The sequence below is a fragment of the Prionailurus viverrinus genome, chromosome A3 (genome assembly GCF_022837055.1).
Source record: "Prionailurus viverrinus isolate Anna chromosome A3, UM_Priviv_1.0, whole genome shotgun sequence".
Lineage (NCBI taxonomy): Eukaryota > Metazoa > Chordata > Mammalia > Carnivora > Felidae > Prionailurus > Prionailurus viverrinus.
Window position 1 is genome coordinate 90,603,541 of NC_062563.1, and position 23,244 is coordinate 90,626,784.

The 23,244-nt window shown below is 42.6% G+C and overlaps 1 protein-coding gene across 3 annotated transcripts in view; it reads left to right on the plus strand.

Annotated features, from left to right (window-relative positions):
* STAMBP (STAM binding protein) overlaps positions 1-23,244 on the plus strand; it is a 37,616-nt gene that overhangs the window by 1,946 nt on the left and 12,426 nt on the right. The window contains exons 1-4 of one of the 3 annotated variants that reach the window (XM_047854533.1): positions 10,020-10,082; positions 11,927-12,144; positions 22,019-22,094; positions 22,378-22,473. In XM_047854533.1, the coding sequence (XP_047710489.1) occupies positions 11,942-12,144; positions 22,019-22,094; positions 22,378-22,473 (375 nt within the window). In that variant the 5' untranslated portion in view covers positions 10,020-10,082; positions 11,927-11,941. Of the gene's footprint in view, positions 1-10,019; positions 10,157-11,926; positions 12,145-22,018; positions 22,095-22,377; positions 22,474-23,244 lie in introns of those variants that run through there. The other 2 variants (XM_047854534.1, XM_047854532.1) reach the window with 2 other exon arrangements.

Consider the following 23,244-nt stretch of genomic DNA (forward strand, 5'->3'; position numbering starts at 1 on the left):
CTCATGGAAATATATCAAACAAAAACCAAATACCATTTCCAGAGCTTTTTCATCACCCCAGACAGAAACTCTGGAGCTATTAGATAATAACTTCCCTCTCCTTCCCTCCCTCACTCCACATTCTTTCATCTTTTATGTTGTTCCTTCTAATATCTTTTAGCTTGTTGTGAATTTTTTTCAATGTTTATTTTTGAGACAGAGAAAGACAGCGTGAGTGGGGAAGGAGTAGAGAGAAACAGAGAGGGAGACATAATCTGAAGCAGGCTCCAGTCTCTGAGCTGTCAGCACAGAGCCCGGCGTGGGGCTCGAATCCGTGAACTGCAAGATCATGACCTGAACTGAAGTCAGACACTTAACTGACTGAGCCACCCAGGCACCCCATCTTTTAGCTTGTTTTGAAATAGCATGTTCCAATTTTGATCTGTTTTGTGGTCCTGTCTTTTTGGATTTGCTTTCATTTTCTGAAGGGATGCTATTCTGCTCATTTTCTTATGCTACCTTTAGAGGCCGCTTTTAGACAACAGGCTTGAGTGATGAAATGTAGAAAGGACCCACAGTGACCACCTGGAGAAATAGAGACAAAAGGGCCCACAGTGACCTCCAACCCCTGGGCCGAATACAGACTGGCCCATCAGGTGACCCACATCAAAATATCCATAGGCCCTAACCAACATGTGGGCTACTTACAACCAAGCACAGTTAGCAAAAAGGAAAAGTTCCGTATGTCTCCACACCTCCTCACCTTCCCCTTTTAAATACAGCCCCCACACACTGTCTCCTTGCAGACAGTCTCTCCTTTGCTGTCCTGCTCACTGCTCCCTTGTGATGTGTTCAATACACTTCTATCGCCTTTGTTCTTCTGCCTCAGGTGAATCCTTTCACCTCCAGTGCCACTGGCTTCCACCTGCTTGTTGCCCCACATGTGGAGACCCCCCCCATTCTATTGTGTAGGACTTGATCTCAATCTCATTTCTGTTATCCACTTTTTAAGTGAAATCAGTATTAATGCACTTTGAAAAGGAGTTGTGGTTGAGGATCACTTTCCTAACTTCACAGAATTTGTTTTTTGTTTTTTGTTTTCTCCAAACGTAGCGTTCAAAAATGGATGGCTTCTTTCTGAGGTTTCCTGGCTCTGTTCCCTTCTCCAGACTTTTATAAAGACATTTCTCTTTGTGTCTGTTGTTGCTGTGAGAAGTTTCTCCTCTGGGTGGGTCACATCTGGAAGGGAGCTCAAGCTGCTCCGTTTCAAGACAGAGGTGGGGCGGGGCAAGAGCACCCCCAGTCCTTTAGACCCCCTCTGGGGCTCCTTGTACTTCCTCACTTTGTGGGTGGACAGGACTGCACCACCAGGTCTCAGCTGCTGTTCTCAAATTGCGAGTGAGTACCTGCTGGCAGGTTGAAATCTTCCTGCCCTCAAGGCCATCAGATGCTTCCTCCAGTCTGCAACTGCCTCTGGTGCAGACACCAGAAGCGGGCAAGTCTGTGACTCTTGATGGTACTCTTCCCCACTGTTGTGTGTGGGTCTCAGCCTGTCAGTAACCAATGTGGTTGAACCAGTCCTCTGGTTCTTACTATGATTTCAAGATGTCCTTTAGCAGCAACCACCAGGAATGTTTGAAAAAATAGAAGTTTATTCCTTACACAGTACACCTGGGGCCACACAGTGAGGTCTCAGAGACAGAGCACTGGGACCAGGGGTTCAAATCAGGACCAGGATCAAGGGTGGGGGCCTGGGGTTTCAAGGGCTCAGTCCTTAGTGGTGAATTTAAAATAGGAGTGGACAGGCATGAAGCCTACTTAAAAAATGGGGTGCCTGGGTGGTTCAGTCAGTCAAGCGTCTGACTCTTGATCTCAGCTCAGGTTTTGATCTTAGGGCCATGAGTTCAAGCCCTGGGTTGGACTCCATACTAAGTGTGAAGCCTCCTTAAACAAAACAGAAAACATGGGAGTGGGGATTTAAAACACAGGGAGAAAGAAAAGACAAGTGGCCTCAAAGGTCAGTTATTGAAATTGACCGAGATTTCTACGTCAAAGAAGCCTCAGTTGGGGGAAAGTGGCCCGGCTATTTATCCCATGTGTGGCTAGCACTGTGTTTACTGGGGTAGCTGTCTTTGAAGTGGATGCCTCTTTGAAATGAACTGGCAATCAAAGCTTAAGTCAGGCATTACAAAAAAGGAAAAAAGCAACTGTTAGGGCTTATGTTACACCCACCCTCTTGTTTTGGGGAGTTTCTAATTTCATGGTAAATGCTACCAGTGGGCCTTTGGTTTTGATCTATTTCCATGAAAGCCTTTGGGGAGATTCAAAAACTACGCTGCTGCCTCGTCTTTCTGAAATTCCACTCCATCATTTGGCATAAATTTTTAATTTGGGGGTTCTGTAATTTTCAGCTCCTCAAAGGAGAGCCCAATTTGCCCTATCCTCTTTAGGATTCTGGCTCGGACAAGGCTTTCTAAGTCTCCTCTAACATGGAACCTCATGTCTGTATTTGCTCAGTCCATGTTTGGAATTAGAAGTCAAAACATGGGTGGAGGGACATTTGACCACCATGAGAGTAGAGTAAGCAGGTGGAGGGTCTGGCGGCAGGCCCTAGTTGGGAATGCACGTATTTTCCTTCCCTTTTTTCTTTCTTTTTGTATTACTTCTCTAAACATGTACAAAATGGAACCACCAGTCTGCACTCGTCCCCAGCAAAAATTCTGGTCCATGCACTGCTTTCTTCATCATTTTTGTTTCCACACTCCATCTGTCTTACCTTCAAATTGTATCTAGAACTTGTCTACTTCCAACCGCTTTTCTCCATTGCCACTCAAGTCCAAGCCCCCATCATTCCCTGTCTGGATTATTGGCAGAGCCTCCTAATTCAGAGGTTCTCAAACTTCATATATTCACAGAGCCCTTGGTGTCTCACCTATAGGCTCAAAGAAATACTTAACAGTCCCATTTATTAAGTAGTTAGGTACCAAAAAGGTAGTAAGGATTTATGCCTGTAGTAGGCTAGATAATGGCCACCCAAGCTGATCAGGTCATAATCCCTGAAACCTGTTAATATCACCACCTCATTTAGAAAAAAAGATCTTTGTGTATGTGAGTAATTAAGGATCTTGAAGGACGCCTGGGCTTAGCGGTTCCTGAGTTCAAGCCCCACATCGGGCTCTCTGCTGTCGGTGCGGAGCCCACTTCAGATCTTCTGTCTCCCTCTCTCTGCCTCTCCTCTGCCTCGCACATGCTCTCTCTCTTGCTCTCTCAAAAAGAAACATTTTTTAAAAAGGATCTTGACATGGAGAGGTTATCCCAACTTAGCAAGGTGAATCCTAAATGCAATCGCATATGTGCATTTATATATGTATGATGTCTATGCCCAATGTGGGGCTCAAATTCACGACTCTTGAGTTTAAGAGATGCATACTCCACCGACTGAGTCGGCCAGGTGTCCTTCACGTGTGTCCTGAGAAGATTGAGGCAGAAGGAGATTTGATACAGATAGCAGAGGAGAAAGCAAGGTGACCATGGATGCAAAGATTGGAGTGTGACAGCCAACAGCCACAAGAAGCTGCAAGAGGCAAGGAATGAAGTTTTCCCCAAGAGCCTCTGGAAGGAGTGTAGCCCTGCTTACACCTTAATTTTGTCCCAGTGACACTTGTTTCAGACTTCCGACCTCCAAAACTGTGAAAAAATTAATTTCTGCTTTACGAGGCACCGGGTTGTGGCGATTCATTAGAGCAGCCACAGGAAAAATGCTCCAGTAACACAGCACAGTGTACAATAAGACGATGCTCCAACAACCGACTAGACGTCTGAAAAATAATAGCTGTAGGAGAAAAGAAAGATATTCTAATTTCACTCTTAAATAAGCACATTTACTTGCTGATGGAGGGTGCGTCACTGTTGGGCACTGCACAACATCTCAAACCTCGGAGTTAAGTCGAACACTGCCAGCCTCATCTCCCGCTCCACATTGATTTTCGAAGAGTACTGGCTTTTTGTTACAGGTACTGCCGAAAACCCAGCTGCAGAAAGATATGACAGCACTGAAAGGAAAATAGCATGACCTAATGTTGAAACTGTGAACCACCCACTAGCTGGAAGCTCACATGGTGTCTGACAGATGTCAAGTATTGCTGTGAACCCTTCAAAAATCTAGAAAATCCCGCTACACCCTGATGAATTTGCTGTGGCATCCTGGGGGCATCCCAGCATACCTTATGAACACAGTCCGTACTGGCTTCTCAGCTACCACCCTTGCCTCTCTAAAATTTGTCAACACAGTCACCTTAATGATCCTTTCAAAACATAAGTCAGATCTTGTCTTCCTTCTGTGACAGCACTCTCATGGCTTCCCATTTTTCTCAGAGTCAGACCCAATGTCCCCACAATGGCCTATAAGATCCAACCTACATCAGGGGTCAGCAAACATTTTCTATAAAGAGCCAGACAGTAATGTTTGTCTTTGTGGGCCAGATTGTCTCTGCCTCAGTTACTCAACTTTGCGGTTGTAGCAGGAGAGCAGCCACAGAAAATATGTGAGCAAATGGGCATGGCTGTGTCCCAATAAAACTTCATTTACAAAGACGAGTCACAACATAGTTTTCTGACTCCTATCCTACAGGACCTACTGCTGTGGCACCTTTTGCTCATCTCCACTCCAGTCACTCCGAGGCCTCACTGTTCCTTATGTACACCAGCAAGCTCCTGGCCCAGGGCCTTTGCACTTGCTCTTTCTTGCCTGGAATGCTTTTCTTAACCTCCAAGTCTTCACTCAAAATTTTTCAATAAGGGTTTTCCTGACTACACCATTTGAATCGCAACTGCCTCCCTGTGCTTCTCTTTTCCTTCCGTCTGTTCCATTTTCTCCCATAGCGCGTAGAATCTTCTAACATACAATGTAATTTACTTGTTTGTCATGATCATTGTTTATAATCCATCACTCCCTCACCTATCACTAACATGTAAGATCTTTGAGGGCATTGATTTCTGTTTTTTGTCTGCTTTATTCACTGATATATGTCCAAGGCCTTGAGCAATGTTTGGCACATAGTGAGTACACAATAGATATTAGTTGATTGACTGAATGGATACTTTTCAGAGTATAAACATAGGGGCATGCGATTTTTAATCTCCCATTCAAAGTTGTAGTGCCGGTTATATGGCAGTATTTTTGCAAAGAAATGTATAAACCAAATACAAAATGATAAAATCCCTCAACCTAAAGTGTCCAATTCAAATAGCCCTATAATTTGTTATGTGATTTAGCCTTAGTTGAAATTTACAATCTTCAGATTGTCAATCTTAACCTAAAACAAAAGGCTTTGGGTTATTAGGAACCAAATTATATAACTCACAGCTAACTAACAAATACCAAAGGAATAAAATATGTCTAAAATTGATCCCTTATGTATAGATTTAAGCATTAATTATAACAATACACACACATTAAAAACCTTTTCAAGCATGCATAAAACTCATTGTCCCAACTAGACATTTTTCTTGGCAATGAAGATACCAGTCTTCAAACAAACTATAGGTGGAGCTCCAATCCTGATTCAGCTTGATGTTACCAATTTTACCACAGCTGTCTTCTCAAGGAACAACACTTCATCAGGTGATTCCAACTTCAGCTCAAAAGGAACACAATTCGCATGCATGTGCAACGTTGCATATGTTGTAATATATAAGCGTTAAAGATCCCACTACACTTTCTGCATTCCACCCCCCTTCTTTGGGAACACTTCTTTCTACATTCTACATCTTTTTTTTAAAAAAAAGTATTTACTTTTAAAATTCTGTTTGCCATTTTATATCCCCAATGGGTTCACAGCAAAAATTTTAGCTGTGAACAATTTGTCTTTGGTACACATTCCATTTCTGCTTTCAAAGCACCCCCATTCCCTAGCAATGCTCAAGATAGGCTGCTTCAGTGTTTCAGTGCATGGAGTTCACCCAGAATCCCCTCGAGAAACTTAATCTTTTAAAGATTTTCTTTTTCTCTTCTGATGGCTTTGGGCCCTCATCCATGAGGGCCTTAAAACAACAGAAACTGAGTTTTTCTTGTTATTATTGTAGACTCGTTGCCTGACATAAGATTCGTGAACATGATACATGCTCAATAAATATTTGCTCAATTAATGAAGGTGTCTAGCCTTGGAGGTTTTCTGTTCCTAGTTCTTCTTTGATGTTTATTTTTGAGAGAGAGGGATAGACAGAACATGAGCAGGGGAGGGGCAGAGAGAGAGGGAGACACAGAATCTGAAGCAGGCGTCAAGCTCTGAGCTGTCAGCATAGAGCCCGATTCAGGGCTTGAAGCCACAATCTGCGAGATCATGACCCGAGCTGAAGTCAGACGCTCAACCGACTGAGCCACCCAGGCTCCCCTCTGGTCCTAGTCCTAACTGCCTTTTAGAGAAGACTTGGTCCCAAGAGCATAATGGCCACTGTTTTTCATTGTTAATTTCATTATAATTCGCCACCCATCCTTGTAATTAATTTTGGGGACAGTGAGACAACATTTATTTTAACAATATTTGAACATTCAGCAATCTTTCTTGAGTGTCTTCTGGGTCCCCAAGCTATTCTAGGTACTGGGATTACATGTGCGAACAAGTAAAAAAAAAAGCCCCTATCTTTCTGGAGATTATATTTTAGGGGGGAATTAAAGACAGTAATCAATCCAGATCATAAAAGACCAAAGCAGACAGTGGTAAGGACTACAAAAAGAATTAAAACAAGAGTGAGTGGTAGAGGGTGATTGGGTGGCTACTTAGAGTGTGTGGTCAGAGAACATGACATGTAAACTGATAAGTGAATGTTAAGATGGAGTCAGCCAAGTGAAAATCAGGGTAAGAGCAGTCCAGGAAGAGGAAACAGCTGTGCAATGGAACGGCAGATGTTCAGACAGTGTGGTGGAGGGCAGTAAGCAAGAGGGAGAGTAGAAGATGAAGTCTGAGAGACAGCAGGGACTAAGTCACTCTATAAACCAGGGTGAGGAGTTTGGATTTTTTTTAAAGTAGGTGCCACCCAGCATACACCCCAGTGTGGGACTCGAACTCACCACCTTGAGATCAAGACCTGACCTGAGATCAAGAGTCAGATGCTTAACTGACTGAGCCACCCAAGTTTGGATTTTTAATTCTAAGTGCCATGGGAAGTAATTGGAGGGTTTTTAACCCAGGAGCAATAGAACCTGATTTTTGTTACAAAAGCGTATTAGCTGCTGCTGTAAGATTGCACTGAAGTAGGTAAGAATGGATGGCATTCCTGTATTAGTGAGATTGCCCCTCTAGGTATGTGACTCACCACAGGGGTAACAAGGAGGCAAGTGATACGTGCCTAGAGTCTTCCTTTTTATCTTTCCCAGAAAGCCCATCTGGACATTTTCTCTCTACCCTGAAGCTATATATTGAGGTAAGAATTTTGCCTTTTAGGAGACTTTTGCTGCTACCCAGGAATGAGCAGTTAGGAATAAACAAACAGGAAGGCAGGAGTCTGTGACACCGAACTTTGCATGAGGTCATATGGAGAATGTTATATTCAGGGAAAATGTACTGACTAGGTACATCTGGGCACCAGAAAGAAAGACCACCTCACTTCCTAGTTTGGCCTTGGCCCTCCACGTGAGCTGCTGGAGCCTAATTGCTGACAGAATAGCTTGATGCTTAGCCTCCAATCTTTGGGGCAGGAGTCCTCCTCAGTTTTGCCAAGAACCAACGGAATTCTTGTAGCATTGATTTCCTGGATGCACATACAAAATCGTCCAGTTTGTAGCTTTTCCCGTTAATCAGGAATGTTGTGAAGAATGTCAGATGTTCACCTTGGCCAGGGTTTACTTGCTGTTTCTGATACCTCTAAAGCCAAGAGTGCTGACCAGTTGCCCCAGAGGCCAAAAATTGGTCAATATTTACAGATTCCCTTCCTGAATGAACCAGATACTGCTTACTACATCCTCTCAGCCATTATCTTAAGAATTGCCATCACCTGGGTATATCTCCTTTCTAATATCAAGGACAACCTGTGTGTGGTGGTTGCTGTGTTTGTGATTATGTGCACCCCTCTCTTACGTGCTTCCCATTCATGGCTTCTTAAAGGCTTCTCATCATAGTCTTAACATATAGCATGTTTGTAAACTCTGTTGACTTGTTACATTAAACATTACAAAGAAAAACCACCACTTGGAAACAGTGCTTAATGGCAGCAGCTGCCCCTGTTCCCCACCCCACCAGCTCTGCTTCTGCCTGTACTTGCACCATAACAATATCCACCTACTGGATTTGTTCACTGCTGTATCCCTAACAACCAGAACAGAAGCTGACACATAGTAGATACTCAACAAATATTTACTGAGTGAGAGATTGAATGTGTTGGATTTTGTCCTGTGTTCGCTCCTGCCAAGAGTCCAACTGCACTGTATGCCTTCGCTATGACCAGCACCCTCAGTGCCTCAATTTCTTTAGGCTCTACCCACTATGTTTACATTCTGAAAGGAAAGAGTCAGTAGAGAAAGAGTTTTGAAGACAGAACAGAGTGCCCTTTACAACTGTCTTCCCAGAGTTATCTTCAGAGGATCCAGGAAAATTGATAGTGGATCCTTGCACTGACATGCCTATTTAATGTTTATTATTTTTGAGACAGAGAGACAGAGAGACAGAGAGACAGAGAGCAAGCAGGGAAGGGGCAGAGAGAGAGGGAGACACAGAATCAGAAGCAGGCTCCAGGCTCTGTGCTGACAGCACAGATGCGGGGCTTGAACTCACAGACCATGAGATCATGACCTGAGCTGTAGTCAGCCGCCCAAGTGACTGAGCCATCCAGGTGCCCCTGACATGCCTATTTATGCTTTAAAGGAGAAAGAATCTGGCAAGTGCTTTCAGCCCGAAGTCTGGAAACCCAATGACCACATAGAATCACTTTGGGAAAATCCCAGACACACATACACAACAGAGGGCCAGAGAAATTAGAGATCTGGACACTGACCTGGTAGAAGGGCTAACACCTGTGCAGGGGCTTTAAGCTAGACTTTGAAGGATAGGTCAGGCCATCACATTAACGAACTTACAGACAGGGTCCCCAAATTTGGTGAGTAAAGTATCCTCAGAGAGCACAAAGTTTCAGAGTGGTGATATAAAAAGTCTCCTGAGAGAAAATGAATAGCAGGCTTGAAGAACCTCTTGGGAAAGAGACTGTGCATATATTCATACACACACATCTGTATACAGAATATGCCACTGTTTGGTGTAAATAACTATTTGGTGTAAATAACTGCCTGTCCTGGCTGTAGGGGCAAGAACTGTGTCATACAGATCTTTGTGGCTCCATTGCTTTGCACAGTGACCCTTGTAAACTAAACACTTGATTTCAATAAATTGTGTTCTAACATTAAAAAGTTAGTCTTGGGGTGACTGGGTGGCTCAGTTGGTTAAGCAACCGTCTTCCCTTCCAGTCATGGTCTCACCGTTCGTGGGTTCGAGCCCTGTGAGGGGCTGTGTACTGACAGCTCAGAGCCTGGAGCCTGCTTTGGAGTCTGTGTCTCTCTGCTCCCCCCCCCCCCCCCCAATGAATAAACGTTAAAAAAAAAAAAGTTGATATTAAGGTTTTTTTCTAGGCAATAGAAGTCTGATACCTCACACTATCAATTTTGTGTAGGTAGTGACAAAAGCAAGGTGAAGTTTTAAGGAGTTTTTCTTTCATGGATTTAGAAACCCTGGTCAGTTTAGCCAGGTACTTGAATCAGTAATTCCCTCCTTGAATGTTGATTTGTGAATTTGTGTGTGTGGTATAGGGACTATCTGGCAGGAAACTCGATCCCAAATCATTTTAATTCTAAAAACATAAGTTATCTTGGCCATTGGTTCCTTTAATTACTTGGCTTTCCCTTTCTTCCTTGTTGCTTTTCCTTTACCAAGATGGCCGACGTGGAGCCCTCTTCTCATTGGTCGTATTTTCGCAGGTGGCGGTTCTAGCCCCGCCCACCAGCTCGCCGCCCTGGATCCGGTGTTCCTGAGAGTATAATGAGTGGATCAGCGGGAGTGGGAGGGGCGGGCGCCGGATGTGACGTTTCCGGAAACTCCGAGTGTCGTCCGCGGGGACAGGTTGGGAAGGGTCCTGGGAATGGGGTGGGGTTGGACCACTGAGCTTGTTCGGACTCTGAAAGGGAACGGCCGCCGTGAGTGTGGGGCCTGCAGCCTTCTCCCCCCGCGCCCTCTGCCCGGTCCGCCGCGCGCGAGGCCACTGATGGCTTCTGTCCCAGCCAGGCCCAGTGTATCCCCGCCTGCCGCGCTCAAAAGACCCGAAAACCTTGGATAATTTTGCCCTGGGTTGGCAGCTTGGGTTTGAGGGCCTTCAAGAAGGGGGCCTCAAGCAGGTGTCAGGAGGTCCCTCTTTACTGAATACACCACCTCTGCGCATTCCTGCTACTTCCCTAGACCTCCTCCTTTCTTCCCCCTTGTTTGCGGGTGCCGCATCTCCTCTTTGGAGGGTTGCTCAGCCCTGTAGTACTGCTGGCCTCGGGAGGGGGTTCCATCCGCCTAAAGATCCTCTTCTCAAAGCTACTGAGGCGCAACAAGCATCCTCTGCTTCAGTTAGTTTTAATGGGCTCCGGACTGAGTTTACTAATGAGGCAACCTAGGAAAGTTTTAGCAGCTTTCTGAGCCTCTAAAAAGGCTTTGGGGAGATGGAATGCCTCTGCATCCTTGGTCGTCCGCACAGCTTTTGGACTACTCGTAAGGGTGACTAGATAGGAAGCTTGGGGGAAGTGTGACCTAGAGATAGAATTGGCCAAGAGAGACCTCTTGGGGAGGGACTGGAGTGGAAAACAGAAAACCAGTGGCTAGACAAAGGAAACAAATGTGTGGATTTCTGGACAGAATCCAGGACAGAATCCTGACTGGAGGAAAAAGATCTCTGTTGGGAAGGAGCAAATTTAAGATCGAAGACAAAATGGGTTACAGTAGACTTAGGGCCTTGAATTCTAGTATATACAGTTTGTATATACCAGAACGTGCTGGCTAGGGTGTGCTGTAACTCAGTGTGTAACAAATACCCAGATTCTTTTTGAAAATGATGGTAGAGTGTTATCTGATTGGAAGTTGGAATCTGATTCTAACAGCAGAGTATCTAGAAAGATTGTAGAATTACTGCGGTTTGAAATACAGGAAGGGAAAAAAACTCTTAGGGTTTTTGTTGGTTTGTTTTTTGCATTCCCAATTACCTTTGTGCCTGTTTGTTGTTTGAAGAATGCTTAGTCTTTGAAGATAGATTTGAGTAAATTGTTTTGTTTTGTTTTGTTTTGTTTTGTTTAGAGCTAAATTCCTTACCCTGATGTGATGAATGATGTTGTGGATTGACTGGAATAGTGGTTTAGTGAGCAGAACTAAGATTGTGAGCATTTGTTCCCAGACCAGTTCCCCTCACCTTGTATTCAGATGTGAAAAAGTGCACCATAGAAAAATGTCAGTTACTCTCATTAAATACAAATGATCAAAGTTGAAATCAGTTAAAAATCTTTATGAAAGTTCATTGAGCATACAATGTCAGGTACTGGAGTAGATGGAAATGGGTAGCTGGTAGGAGAAATAATGCCAAAAATATAAGATACCATCCTTCCTTTTATGGCAGGGCCACCTAATGGTAGAGAGAATGATTAACTTGAAGAGTAGAACCGAACACCCATTATAGTTTACTCCCTGTACCACGTAATTATGGCACAGAGATTGTAGGCTTTTGAGTCTGCCAATACTTCTGTCATTGTGATGTGGGCTTCCTTGAGGGTCTCAGCTTTCCTGTAGGAAGGAGACTTTCTTTGATACAAGCCACAGCATATGGTATTTTTCTCTTAATTTCTTCATAAGGTAGAAGTTTGTGGGATAACCAGTTACTGTGTACTAGGCTGTGATGGGGACCATGGTGCTGATGCCACCTGTTTTTTCTGTCTCAGAACTTCTTGGTCCTGATGTCTGACCATGGAGACGTGAGCCTTCCGCCCGAAGACCGGGTGAGGGCTCTCTCCCAGATGGGTAGTGCAGTGGAGATAAATGAAGACATTCCACCCCGACGGTACTTCCGCTCTGGAGTCGAGATTATCCGAATGGCATCCATTTACTCTGAGGAAGGCAACATTGAACATGCCTTCATCCTCTATAACAAGTATATCACGTAAGACACCTCCAGGTTCCTTTTTCTTTTCCGGTGACTGATGCCTCACTCATTCTGCTCATGTGCTCATTTATTCTGCCCAGAATTGCTAAAAGTAGAGAACTTTACAACATCATTAGCATTAATCATTTTTGCAGGCAGCTCCTACATACCGACTGTCCTTGACATAAAGAGTCATGAGTACTGAAAGTGTTATTTTCATGACTCAGTGATTTCATGAGTAAGAGACCTAGCTTTTTTGGCCTGTGCCCACATGGCCCAGCTGTTAGACAAGGGAGATGATGGTTAAACTACACATGTTTTGTATTGATGAGTGTTTTTCCTGTCCTCTATTGAGGCAGCTAATCATAGCATTATTGCTGAGGGGTAGCAGAGCCAAAATTCCTCACCTCTACTTATTTTGTCACAAATTGAGTGATTCAGGAAAAAGGTTTTTCTTCTTAACCTTTATTATAGTCACGCAAATCATCAAATAAGTATTGACCGCCTACAGTTCATGTGACTCATCATAAGACCTTTCCCTTGAGGTACTTAGCTTCTTAGGGTAGGCAGCATAAATAGATGTCAGTATAATTAACAGGGACAACTTCCAAATCCCCAGTGATAATGAAATGATGTGTAATTTAGGAAGGGAATACTGTTAAAGGATCTCATTTATAATCTCTGGTCTTGTTCTTTTATAATAATACCAAGGCCTTTAAAAAAAATAATAACTATAATGTGTGTGTATGGCTCTTCATAGTTCCTAAGGTATTTCACCTGCATTATTCCATTTGATCTTCATAGCTGTGTGTGCATTGAAAGGATACATTGTCCTTCCATTCTACATGTGAGGAAACGTGCTCTGGGCTTAGTGATCTGCTTTGTTCCACACTTTAGAGTGACAAAACTCAGATTTCCTAACTCTTAATTCGGGATTCGGTCTACAACATAGGCCCTGTTTTTGTTTGTTTTCTTTTTGGTAATGTTCTGTGAGTTGAAGCTAGAGTTGAGACCATAGTGTTGAGCCACACTGACTACTTTTGGTTATTTTTGGGTATTTTTTGAAAAGGTAACATGTACATATGGTGGAGAATTCAGAAGGCACAAAAGGATATATATATATATTTAAAAATGAAGTCTCCCGATCACTTCTCTTTTCCCCAAAATCTCAGTGCCCCTCCCCAGAGATAGTCACCCTTACTAGTTTCTTATATGTCCTCCCAAAAATAATCAATGTAATTCAATTGTATCATGTTAAGTTTTTGATCCCATACTACTCCGCAGCAGGGTTTGTCAACCTTGGTATTATTGACATCTGGGGTGGAATAGTTCTTTGTTGTGAGTACTGCCCTGTGCATTGTAGAGTGTTTAGTAGCATCCTTGGTCTCTATCCACTAGATGCCAGTAGCACCCCTCCCCCTCACTGAATTGCGGCAGCAGAAATGCCTCCAGACATTACCTGATGGTCTCTAAGGGGCAAAATTGCCCTGGTTGAGAACCAGTACTCTAAAGAAAAGTAGCACAGAAGCAGACTTCCTGGGATTCGTACTGTGATTTTAGAGTCCCTTTAGTAGAAAAGGGACTGCTGTTGTCTATGTTAAGTTTAGAAGTAGTGCCTGTGTCCTCAGAGATCGTGCAGTCCATCCATGCCATCGTGCCCTGTTGTGTGACCTCAGTGTTGATAAAGTTTCATAGAGTTATAATCGTATGTAATAATAATATATAATTATAAATTTTGCCTCTCTTTTGCTATTATGAGTTTTTTTATTCCTTGGCACAGTGGGCACAAAATTTATTTTCCCGAGAAATCTCCTTGACTACTGTCCCTTTCTTTTGCTGCTAGTAGAAATAATATTCCTGAATATTTCCAGTAATCTTGTGGAGAGTTCTTCCAGAATGAGGCCCCTGGGCACAATTCTTCAAAGAATCATAACTGAGAAAGTTAATTAGAATCACAGAATCACTCTACCAAGTATTTTCTGAAGGACCTTCTGGATTCTGTTGCCCCTTGCCCTCAGGCCATATTCATTCAACAAATATATATTGCATACACCTGCTACCTGCTTGGCACTGCTCTAGGTCTTGGATATATAGGAAGTAAAATGGCCCCTGCCTTTACTGGTGGCCCTTTCTAGTTATAGGAGAAGACAGTAAACAGGTAAGCAAATAAACATCTAGTCTCAAAGTAGGGCAAATGCTGTGAAAGGAACAAAGAGAGTGCTGTGACAGAGAATAACCAAGGGTGTCAAATAGAGTAAGGTCTGTCTGAGAAGGTAAGATTTAAACTGAAAGTTGAGGGGCGCCTGGGTGGCGCAGTCGGTTAAGCATCCGACTTCAGCCAGGTCACGATCTCGCGGTCCGTGAGTTCGAGCCCCGCGTCAGGCTCTGGGCTGATGGCTCGGAGCCTGGAGCCTGTTTCTGATTCTGTGTCTCCCTCTCTCTCTGCCCCTCCCCCGTTCATGCTCTGTCTCTCTCTGTCCCAAAAATAAATAAACGTTGGAAAAAAAATAATAAAAAAATAAACTGAAAGTTGAAGGATGCCATAGAGTTGGTCATTCCAAGAGCATAGACCAGAGTGTTTAAAGCAGGTGTAACTGCATTCAGAAGCTCTTGGGTAGGAATTACCTTAGTGTGTTCTAAGGATTGAAAGAAGATCATCATGTTTGGAGGGTAGCAGTTGAAGGGGGAGAATAAGATGAGGCTGAGGGCAGGTGGAGCAGGATCATGCAGACCACAGTAAGGAGTTTGTATTTTATCTTGACAGCGTTAGAAAGCCATTGCAAAGTTTTAAGTTTTAAGAGAGGTTATGACCTAATCTTACTTATATTCTGAATATATAAATTGGGGCTGCCATGTTGCAAATGGTGAAGGGTGTGTTAAGAGAAGGCAGGGAGATTAGTTAGGATACTCTTAATGGCAATTCAAGAGAGAGGCTGATGGCTTGGTGGAGTGTGGCAGCATGGAAAGAAGCAGGTGGATTTGTATTCTGGAGGTAGAGTCTATGTGACTTACTGACAGTTTGGGAGGGATGATGGTATCAAGATTGATCTCAGGTTTCTGCCATGAGTAACTTAGGATGTGCTGGCCTATTCACTGAGATGGGGAGAACGGTGTAGAAAAGGGGTTGAGTAGAGAGAATATTCAAGAATTCAGGCCTGGTTTTCTTGACATGTTAAGGTGTTAAGTTTAGGAAGTTGGATGTACCAGTCTGAAGTGAGGAGAGGTCTGGGTTGGAGATACAAACCTAGGAGTCCCCTGCATATAGACGGTTCTGAAGCCGTGAGAACCGCTGAGATCTTCTGGCATATAGGTCTTAATCTGGGGTCCTGGAACCCCACAGGGATTCAGAGGTAGAATCTGGACTCCATGAATTCGGTTGGGAAAAACTTTTCTTGTTTCCACTAACCTCTAACTAAAATTCAGCATTTCCTTCAATTTTGCACAGGAATAATAATATTCACAATGTCACCAATAGAAATCACTATTTTTATATCACATTACAATTGATGCTGATATCTCGAAATAGCATTTAACACTTGCCACTGCTTCTGAATTACAGTACTGTTATTGAAGCCACAGTTAGAGATCCTTTTTAAAATGTATTAATAATATATTAATAAAGAAGCACATGTTACAATTTTTATATTTTGAAAACTGTATTTCAGTAGAATTGGCTTCTTTTGTAATCCTTTATGTTTTGTATTATATCTTTAAAAAATTATTCTGTGGGGTCCATGAGCTTCATCAGATGCCAGAAGGATTCCTGACACATTCAAAGATCAAGAAAGCTCAATAATAAGACTGTAGAATAGGGGCTCCTGGGTGGCTCAGTCGGTTGAGCATCTGACTTTGGCTTAGGTCATGATCTCACCACTTGTAGGTTCGAGCCCCGCGTCGGGCTCTGTGCTGACAGCTCAGAGCCTGGAGCCTGCTTTGGATTCTGTCTCTCTCTCTCTCTCTCTGCCCCTTCCTAGCTCATGTTCTGTCTTTCTCTCTCTCTATCTCAAAAATAAAAACATTAAAAAAAATTTTAATAAAAATAATTAAAAAAAAAAAAAAAGACTATAGAAGAGACCTGAGGTTGGTTGGGGAGGGAGGGCGGGCCAGCAGAAGAGACTCAAAGGGAGGTTTGAGAGGCAAGAGGAAATCCAGGAGAGAATGGTGCATTTGCAGGAGAGTGGCCAGGCTGTGTGAGAAAGGGTCAGATGGGATGGGTGAAGTTTTGGGTTTGGTGTCGTGATGTCATTGGTGATCTTGGTAAACAGTTTCACCAGAAGGACTAAGAAGACATTAGATTGGAGTGGGCTGAAGAGTCAGTGGACAATGAGAAAGTAGAGACCGTGAGTCCCGTCCAGAGGTGGGCAAATATTTTCGTAAAGGGCCAGATAGTAAATAGTTCTGGATTTGCAGGCCATTTGATCTCTGTCACAACCTCTGTTCTTGTAGTGTGAAGACAACCATTAGATAACACATGCACGAATGGGTGTGGCTGTGTTCCAACGAAACTTCATTTACAGACACAGATGGCAAACCAGATTTGACCTATTAGCTGTATTTTGCCAAGCCCAGGCATAGATAACTCTTTCGAGGAGTTTGGTAGGAGGAGTGAAGTGAAAAAATGAGGAAGTAATTGAAGGGGGACAAGGAGTATGTGAATGTGTGGTGTGTATTTTAAGATGGGAGATTCTAGAGCATACTATTTGCTAATGGAAAGGAACCTGTGAAGAAGGCGAGGCTGATAGTACGGCACAAAAAGAGAGTTTAACTGTTGCAGTAAACTCTTGAATAGGCAAGTGGGGGTAGGATTAAGAGTACTTAAATTGATATTGTTCTGTGACTTGGGGTTGCTTTGAGTGACATGAATATCCATGTTAACGGCAAGATCAATATGGGGAGTCTGTCCCTGTACATGGTGCCCACTTACAGGACCATTTAATATGATGAAGTAGGCCCTGGAGGAGAGCTCAGTGAGAAGATGGTGGCATGAAGCAGCTCATTTACTTAATTTGCTAGATTCGGAGTTTAATTTGGGACTTTGTTGGATTGGCTTGACCTGAAGCGAAACGTGTAGCTACCTTCATTTTTCTTGCAGGTATCTTCAAGACCCTAATTCTGATTCTGTGAACTGACAAGCTGTAGGAGTTGCAAAAAAGTTCTGGCTTAATATTCTCAGTCTGTTTTTCCACCGCATTTTACTTGGTTAGATTCTTGTCAGTAACAGTGGCTCACTTTGGCAATTATTACTACTGAGGAGGGAGGAGGGAAGGGAGCAGGCATCTACCTCACCACTCCTCTGCCTCCCCCACTATTGCAAGTCATTGTTCTAGACCTTTTGTGGGTACTTCAATTCCGGATTTTAAAAGGCATGTTTGTTCTTTTCCCTGGGCAGTTCAGGCATCTTAATGATCTGAAGCACATTTCCCCCCCAGAGTAGGCATGCTTTGCCTTTTGCAGACCCCAGTATAGCAGGATCTTCAGCATATTAAATCAGTACATATTTTCATGATGAGCACAGACAATAATCCAGGCAGTGAATTCTTTCACAGCTTTTTATGGTCATTGACTAGGCTACACAGAAGGGAGTTACAGAGGACTTAGGCACTTCTCGTCTGCTGTGTGAGCCTCCTATAACACAGACCTGCTTTCTGAAAGTCGTCTGTCACCTGCATTGACGATGTTTTCCATTGGGATTGGGGCTTACAGACTGAAGAGGGTTTTCATCTGTGATCGTGCTCACTTTGCTCAGTAACTTCTAAGATAGGAAGAAATAAGAGGAGAGTCTTTTAGCCATCCACGTTACAGAATTTCTGCTTGGCTTTTTAAATTAGTTTTTTTTTCTCAAACTATCCAGCGAGGGAAATATTAAAGCAAAAAGAAGAGTCACATCCCCCAGAGGTGACCACTGTCCTTTCTTGTGTGTCCAGGAAAATGTATATGTCTGTGCAAGCACATAGGCTCACACGTTTATCCTTTTTTTCTTAAAGCTTGAATGAGATCATACAATATATTCTGTTCTACAGCTTGCTTTCTTAACAGTCATATCTTTCCATACTAGGACATACTGATCCATCTCATTCTCTTCAGGGCTGTTTCTTCTGCCTGGAACGGTCTTGTCCCAGGTCTCTTTATGGCCTCCTCCCTTCCGGTCCTTAATTAAATGCCATCTTCTTGGAGATGCCTTCCTTATCTGCCCTATCTAAAATCTTACTCCTTCTCCTGTCACTTCCTATTCCCCTTCCCTATTAATGAGTTTCTCCTGGCACTGATTATATATATATTGTTTTGTTTTATTGTCTGTTCCCCCCACTATAATGCACACCCTCTGCTGGGAGGGATTTATGACTGTTCATAGCCAAATCCCCAGCCTTTACAGTAATGCCTGATCCCATAGTAGATGCTCAGTAAATATCTGTCGAATGAATGAGTGAATGATTGTTGTTTTTCACATTTGAGTGCAGCATAATTTATTAAATATTCCCCTATTGATGGGCATTTAAGTTTTCATTTAAGTTTTTCTCTACTTTTATGACCAGTGCTATATTGAATAGTCTTATATCTTTGTACTGTTGTGTACGATAAATTCCTAGAGGTGGAATTGTGAGTTTAAAGGATATACAAATTTTAAAATTTGAATAGTTGTCTCCCCTCCCCACCCCCAAGAAAATTACAGTCCTATGATAATACAGCGTATTCTCAAATTACAGCCCTGTTAAGGGTGTCTAAGGACACCCATTTCCCAACACCCTGTGTATACTGGTTATAATCAACCTTTAAGCCATTTCCAATCTGATATATGGAAATGGTACCTCATCTTAATTTGAATTTCTTTCATTATAAGTAAAGTTGAATACCATTTCATATACTTACCTTTTGTGTTTCCTTTTCTGCATATCTCTTTTTATCCCCATCGTCCTAATAGTTTGCTTTGCTTGTGTTTTTGCCAACACATCTTTGCTTTGGTACGTTTCCCTTTCTAGGCTGCAACCAGATCTAACCCAGAGAACAGTATACTTCTGGGCCACAGGTATTCTACACCTAGAACACTTCTAGCCCTGGTGTTCACATCTTCATCTGTTCTTCTTGCTCGCAATTTTTGTTTATTCATTAGTGAAAAACAATCATATAGCATACAGAGCAATCATAGTAGATGTTGGCTAGGTTCAAGGCACTGTGCTCAGCACTTTTTTTTTTTTTTTAATCTCTTTAAATGTCACAGCAACCCTATCAGGTAGTACTAGTTTGTCTCCATATATATAACTCATCTATCTATCTATCTATCTATATACACACATATACATGTACATACACACACACACACATACATATAAAGAAGGGTAGTGAGACTGAGTAACTTGCTGGAATTCACACAGCTTGTAATGGCCAAGCCAGGATTTGAGCCCAGGCAGGCTGCGAACTAAACGCTGAGCGCTATTGACTCCTGTACAGGCAATGGGCAATGTTGCCAGTTCTGTTTTCAAGAGACCCTTCTGCCTGTATGTTCCCCATTCAGAAAATTGACTACAATTGTGGAAACAAGAGAAACGTATTCATGTACAGCTCTAGAAGTTTCATCTTTACTTATAAACTAGATTCCACTGCATGGTTCAAAATCAAAATGATAGAAAAAGGCGTATGGTGAGAGGTTTCACTCCCACTCTTGTCCCATCTGCTCTATTTCCCCTGCCGTCTACTTTCCTTAGTTTCCTGACTTACTGTGTACTTGGAAGTAAATGTATGTGTACGTACACATACAGAATTTTCCCCCTTTCATACTTATAAGATAGCATACTATATGTACTTTTTTATACTTTGGGTTTTTTTACTCAGCTCCTTCAAAGGTTTTAAGACCATTTTATTCCTCAGATATTTATTGAGTGCCTCTTCATCCAGGCACTGTCCCAGCTTTAGAGGGACATGCAAAGAAGCACAAGACACAGGAATCTCTGGCCTCAGGGACTTCACAGTTCTTCAGGCTGATAGCACAAGTGAATATAAAGTGTGGTGTTTATACGACATGGTACTATATTGGCTGATTCGGGCTTTCATACAAAGCACATGTAGCCTGCTAAAGTTATGAACAGGTACCTTGGTCTTTTAGGGCCAAGGGAGAGTCATTGAATTACAGGTCTCTTGAACACAAGAACTAGTCTTACTTATCTCAACATCTTCTTCAAGACTCTATTGGTGAACAAACAAATCTGTATTTATTTTAAATATAGACTTCAAGGAAACTTTTATATCTTTTTCATGAACCCAAAGGGAAGTGTTTTAGAATCATTTTGATTTTAGAATTCATCCTTGGCTGAAGGGTCTTGTCGAATTGGATTGAGATAAAAATTTCATGTGCCTAGTATAGAACCAAGGGAGGAGGGCTCATCTAAAAAGAGTTTGCTTTGGGGTGGCTCAGTCGGTTAAGCGTCCAACTTCGGCTCAGGTCATGATCTCATGGTTCGTGAGTTTGAGCCCCACGTTGGGCTCTGTGCTGACAGCTCAGTGCCTGGATCCTGCTCTGGATTCTGTGTTTCCCTCTCTCTGCCCCTCCCTTGCTCATGCTCTCTCTGTTTCTCAAAAATAAATATTAAAAAAAAATTTAAATAAACAAAAAAAAAATGAAAAGAGTTTGCTTTGGGCTCCTGGATGGCTCAGTCAGTTAAGCATCTGACTTCAGCTCAGGTCATGATCTCACAGTTCTTGAGTTCAAGTCTTGCATCAGGCTCACTGCTGTCAGCGCAGAGCCCGCTTCGGATCCTCTGTCTCCCTCTCTCTCTGACCTTCCCCCACTCTTTCTCAAAACTAACTAAATAAAAGCATTAAAATTAAAAAAAAAAATAAAAGGAGTTTGCTCTCGTGGGGGTCATCTTCTTTCCCCTTACTGAGCTGTCCTCCTCTGTTTACTCCCCGTGGGCAGAAAGTAGAAAAGAGTCAGTTAGTCCCAACTCTAGTACAGTATTTTAGAACTGTGGGCAAACTCCCCTCAATTGATTTGTTTTGGGCCTTAGCTTGTATATATTACAACTTACTTCTATTAAAGACGTCTTTGTTCAGTACCCCCCCCCCCCCCCCCCCCCCCGCCAACAGTTCTGGACATTCCAGGACCATGTGGAGGCAGTGTGATACAGTGGTTAGAAGAGCAGACTCTGGAACTGGTCTTCTGGCTTTGGAATTCTTAATCTGTTACTTTGGGTTGTGACAAGTTGTGACAAATACTTCTTTGTGCTTTCACTGTCCCCACATAGACATCATAAATGTTAGAGATCTGTGAATATTTTTCCCACTGAGCTTTACAGCCAGGGACAAAATGTAAAGAGAAAATCTAGCCCTTATATTTCTCTAAGAACTTTTTATCAGGACCATAATGCAAATTACAACGTAACACGCACATAGTATATACATAACACATGTACCATCTAAGCATCTTAATGCTTAGTATGATGCAAGGAATATTCTGCTTTGAAGGAGGATGGATCCCAAAGAAAAAGAAGCCAAGGTTAAGGTCACAGGGCTAATCATAGAACATGGGTTTCCTGCCCTTGGCTGCCAAACTGTTATTTGAAGAAGAATTTGTGACAGAGGCCCTTTCCTTTGGAAGCCTGTCACTGTAATAAGAAAAGAATCTCTTTGGAGGTATATTTTTGGGCACAAGGTAGGTTTGCTTTTCTCCCCTCATCGTTTTAGTTGTGGGAGTCTAGTGTTTCCTGCGCACCTAATTTGGGAGAGGAGGGAAACATAGGGTTGGAGGTGGGTGGGGAACATGGTCACTGGGTGTTTATTATCCCTCCCCTGAATGTCTGGAAACCCGTCTTGCAGTGGGTGCAGGACAAGGGAGTCGCCTTGCTTCAGAGTCTGTTGGGCATTTTCTTTGCATGATAATCATTCTGATCCGTTCCTTTAGGCTCTTTATTGAGAAACTACCAAAGCATCGGGATTACAAATTGGCTGTCATTCCTGAAAAGAAAGACACAGTAAAGGTGGGTCTTCACTCTCACTGTTGCCCATCTAAAAGCTTCAAAGCAGCACAGACTAACTTCAAGGTAAAAGTAGTGGTGTCCGCATCTGAGCATCAAATCCGCCAACGGGAAATAAGGCCATTTCACCAGATCAGTTGTGAAGTAGCAGGTATGGGACAGTAGGGGGTATTTTGCATTGTTTTTGGAAACGTTGCCATTGCCAAGTTGTCTTAAGTCACTTTACTTCTCTACTTCATTAGCTAGGAATTATCCTAATTCTCAGTTTTTGATTTTTGTGTCTCAGAAGTTAAAGGAGATTGCATTTCCCAAAGCAGAAGAGCTGAAGGCAGAGCTACTGAAACGATATACCAAAGAATATACAGAATATAATGAAGAAAAAGTAAGTATATAATAAAAAGGAAATTATTTTGCTTTCTTAGGCTGTGCCCTAGGATCGCGATACGATATTTTAACAGGTCTTGTGATTTTAGTGTCATAGTTTATTTTTTTCAGCAAAGGCAAGAAACTCAAAAGAGTAGAACACAAGTGTTTAGGCTGAGGATTCTAACATATTTAGCCTGCTTGTCCTGGAGGGTGATTTGAGGGACAGAAAATCTGTTGCTTATGTGCTATATCTAGAGGGAGAACCTAAGAGCAGTGAAACATTTCACTGAAACGTAAGTTTTTAGATCAGTGAATTTTGGGGTATTGATTCACATTTGGTTATACCTGTTTATAATACTTGTTTTTCAAGCTATTTTCAAATGCTTCTTGTTAGGAAGAGTTAGTTAGAGCACGTGGAGAAACTCCCAAGGCACTGCCTGTGGTCTGTGTCAGATGTGAAACTCGCACTGCCGGCAACTCCAGACTATTTTGTAGCACTCTGCTGAGCCCTGTTCTGGACTCTGATGTTGAAAATCAGCAGAGAGGTAAACAGCTATGAGGCATATATTTCTAAGGTACCGAGTGAGTGAAAACCTTAATGAGGGTGATTGTTACTTGATGTTTCTTGTTAGTTTAAAATGTCACTTCGTACTGAGCTAGTCACCAGCTAAATTTTGGAGGCTTCCTTTTGGGTTAAAATTCTGTAAAGACCCCCTTACTTCGGATACAGAATGTATACATGGTAGAGTTATAGAATAAAACTGTGTCTGGTACAGATTATGCAGTG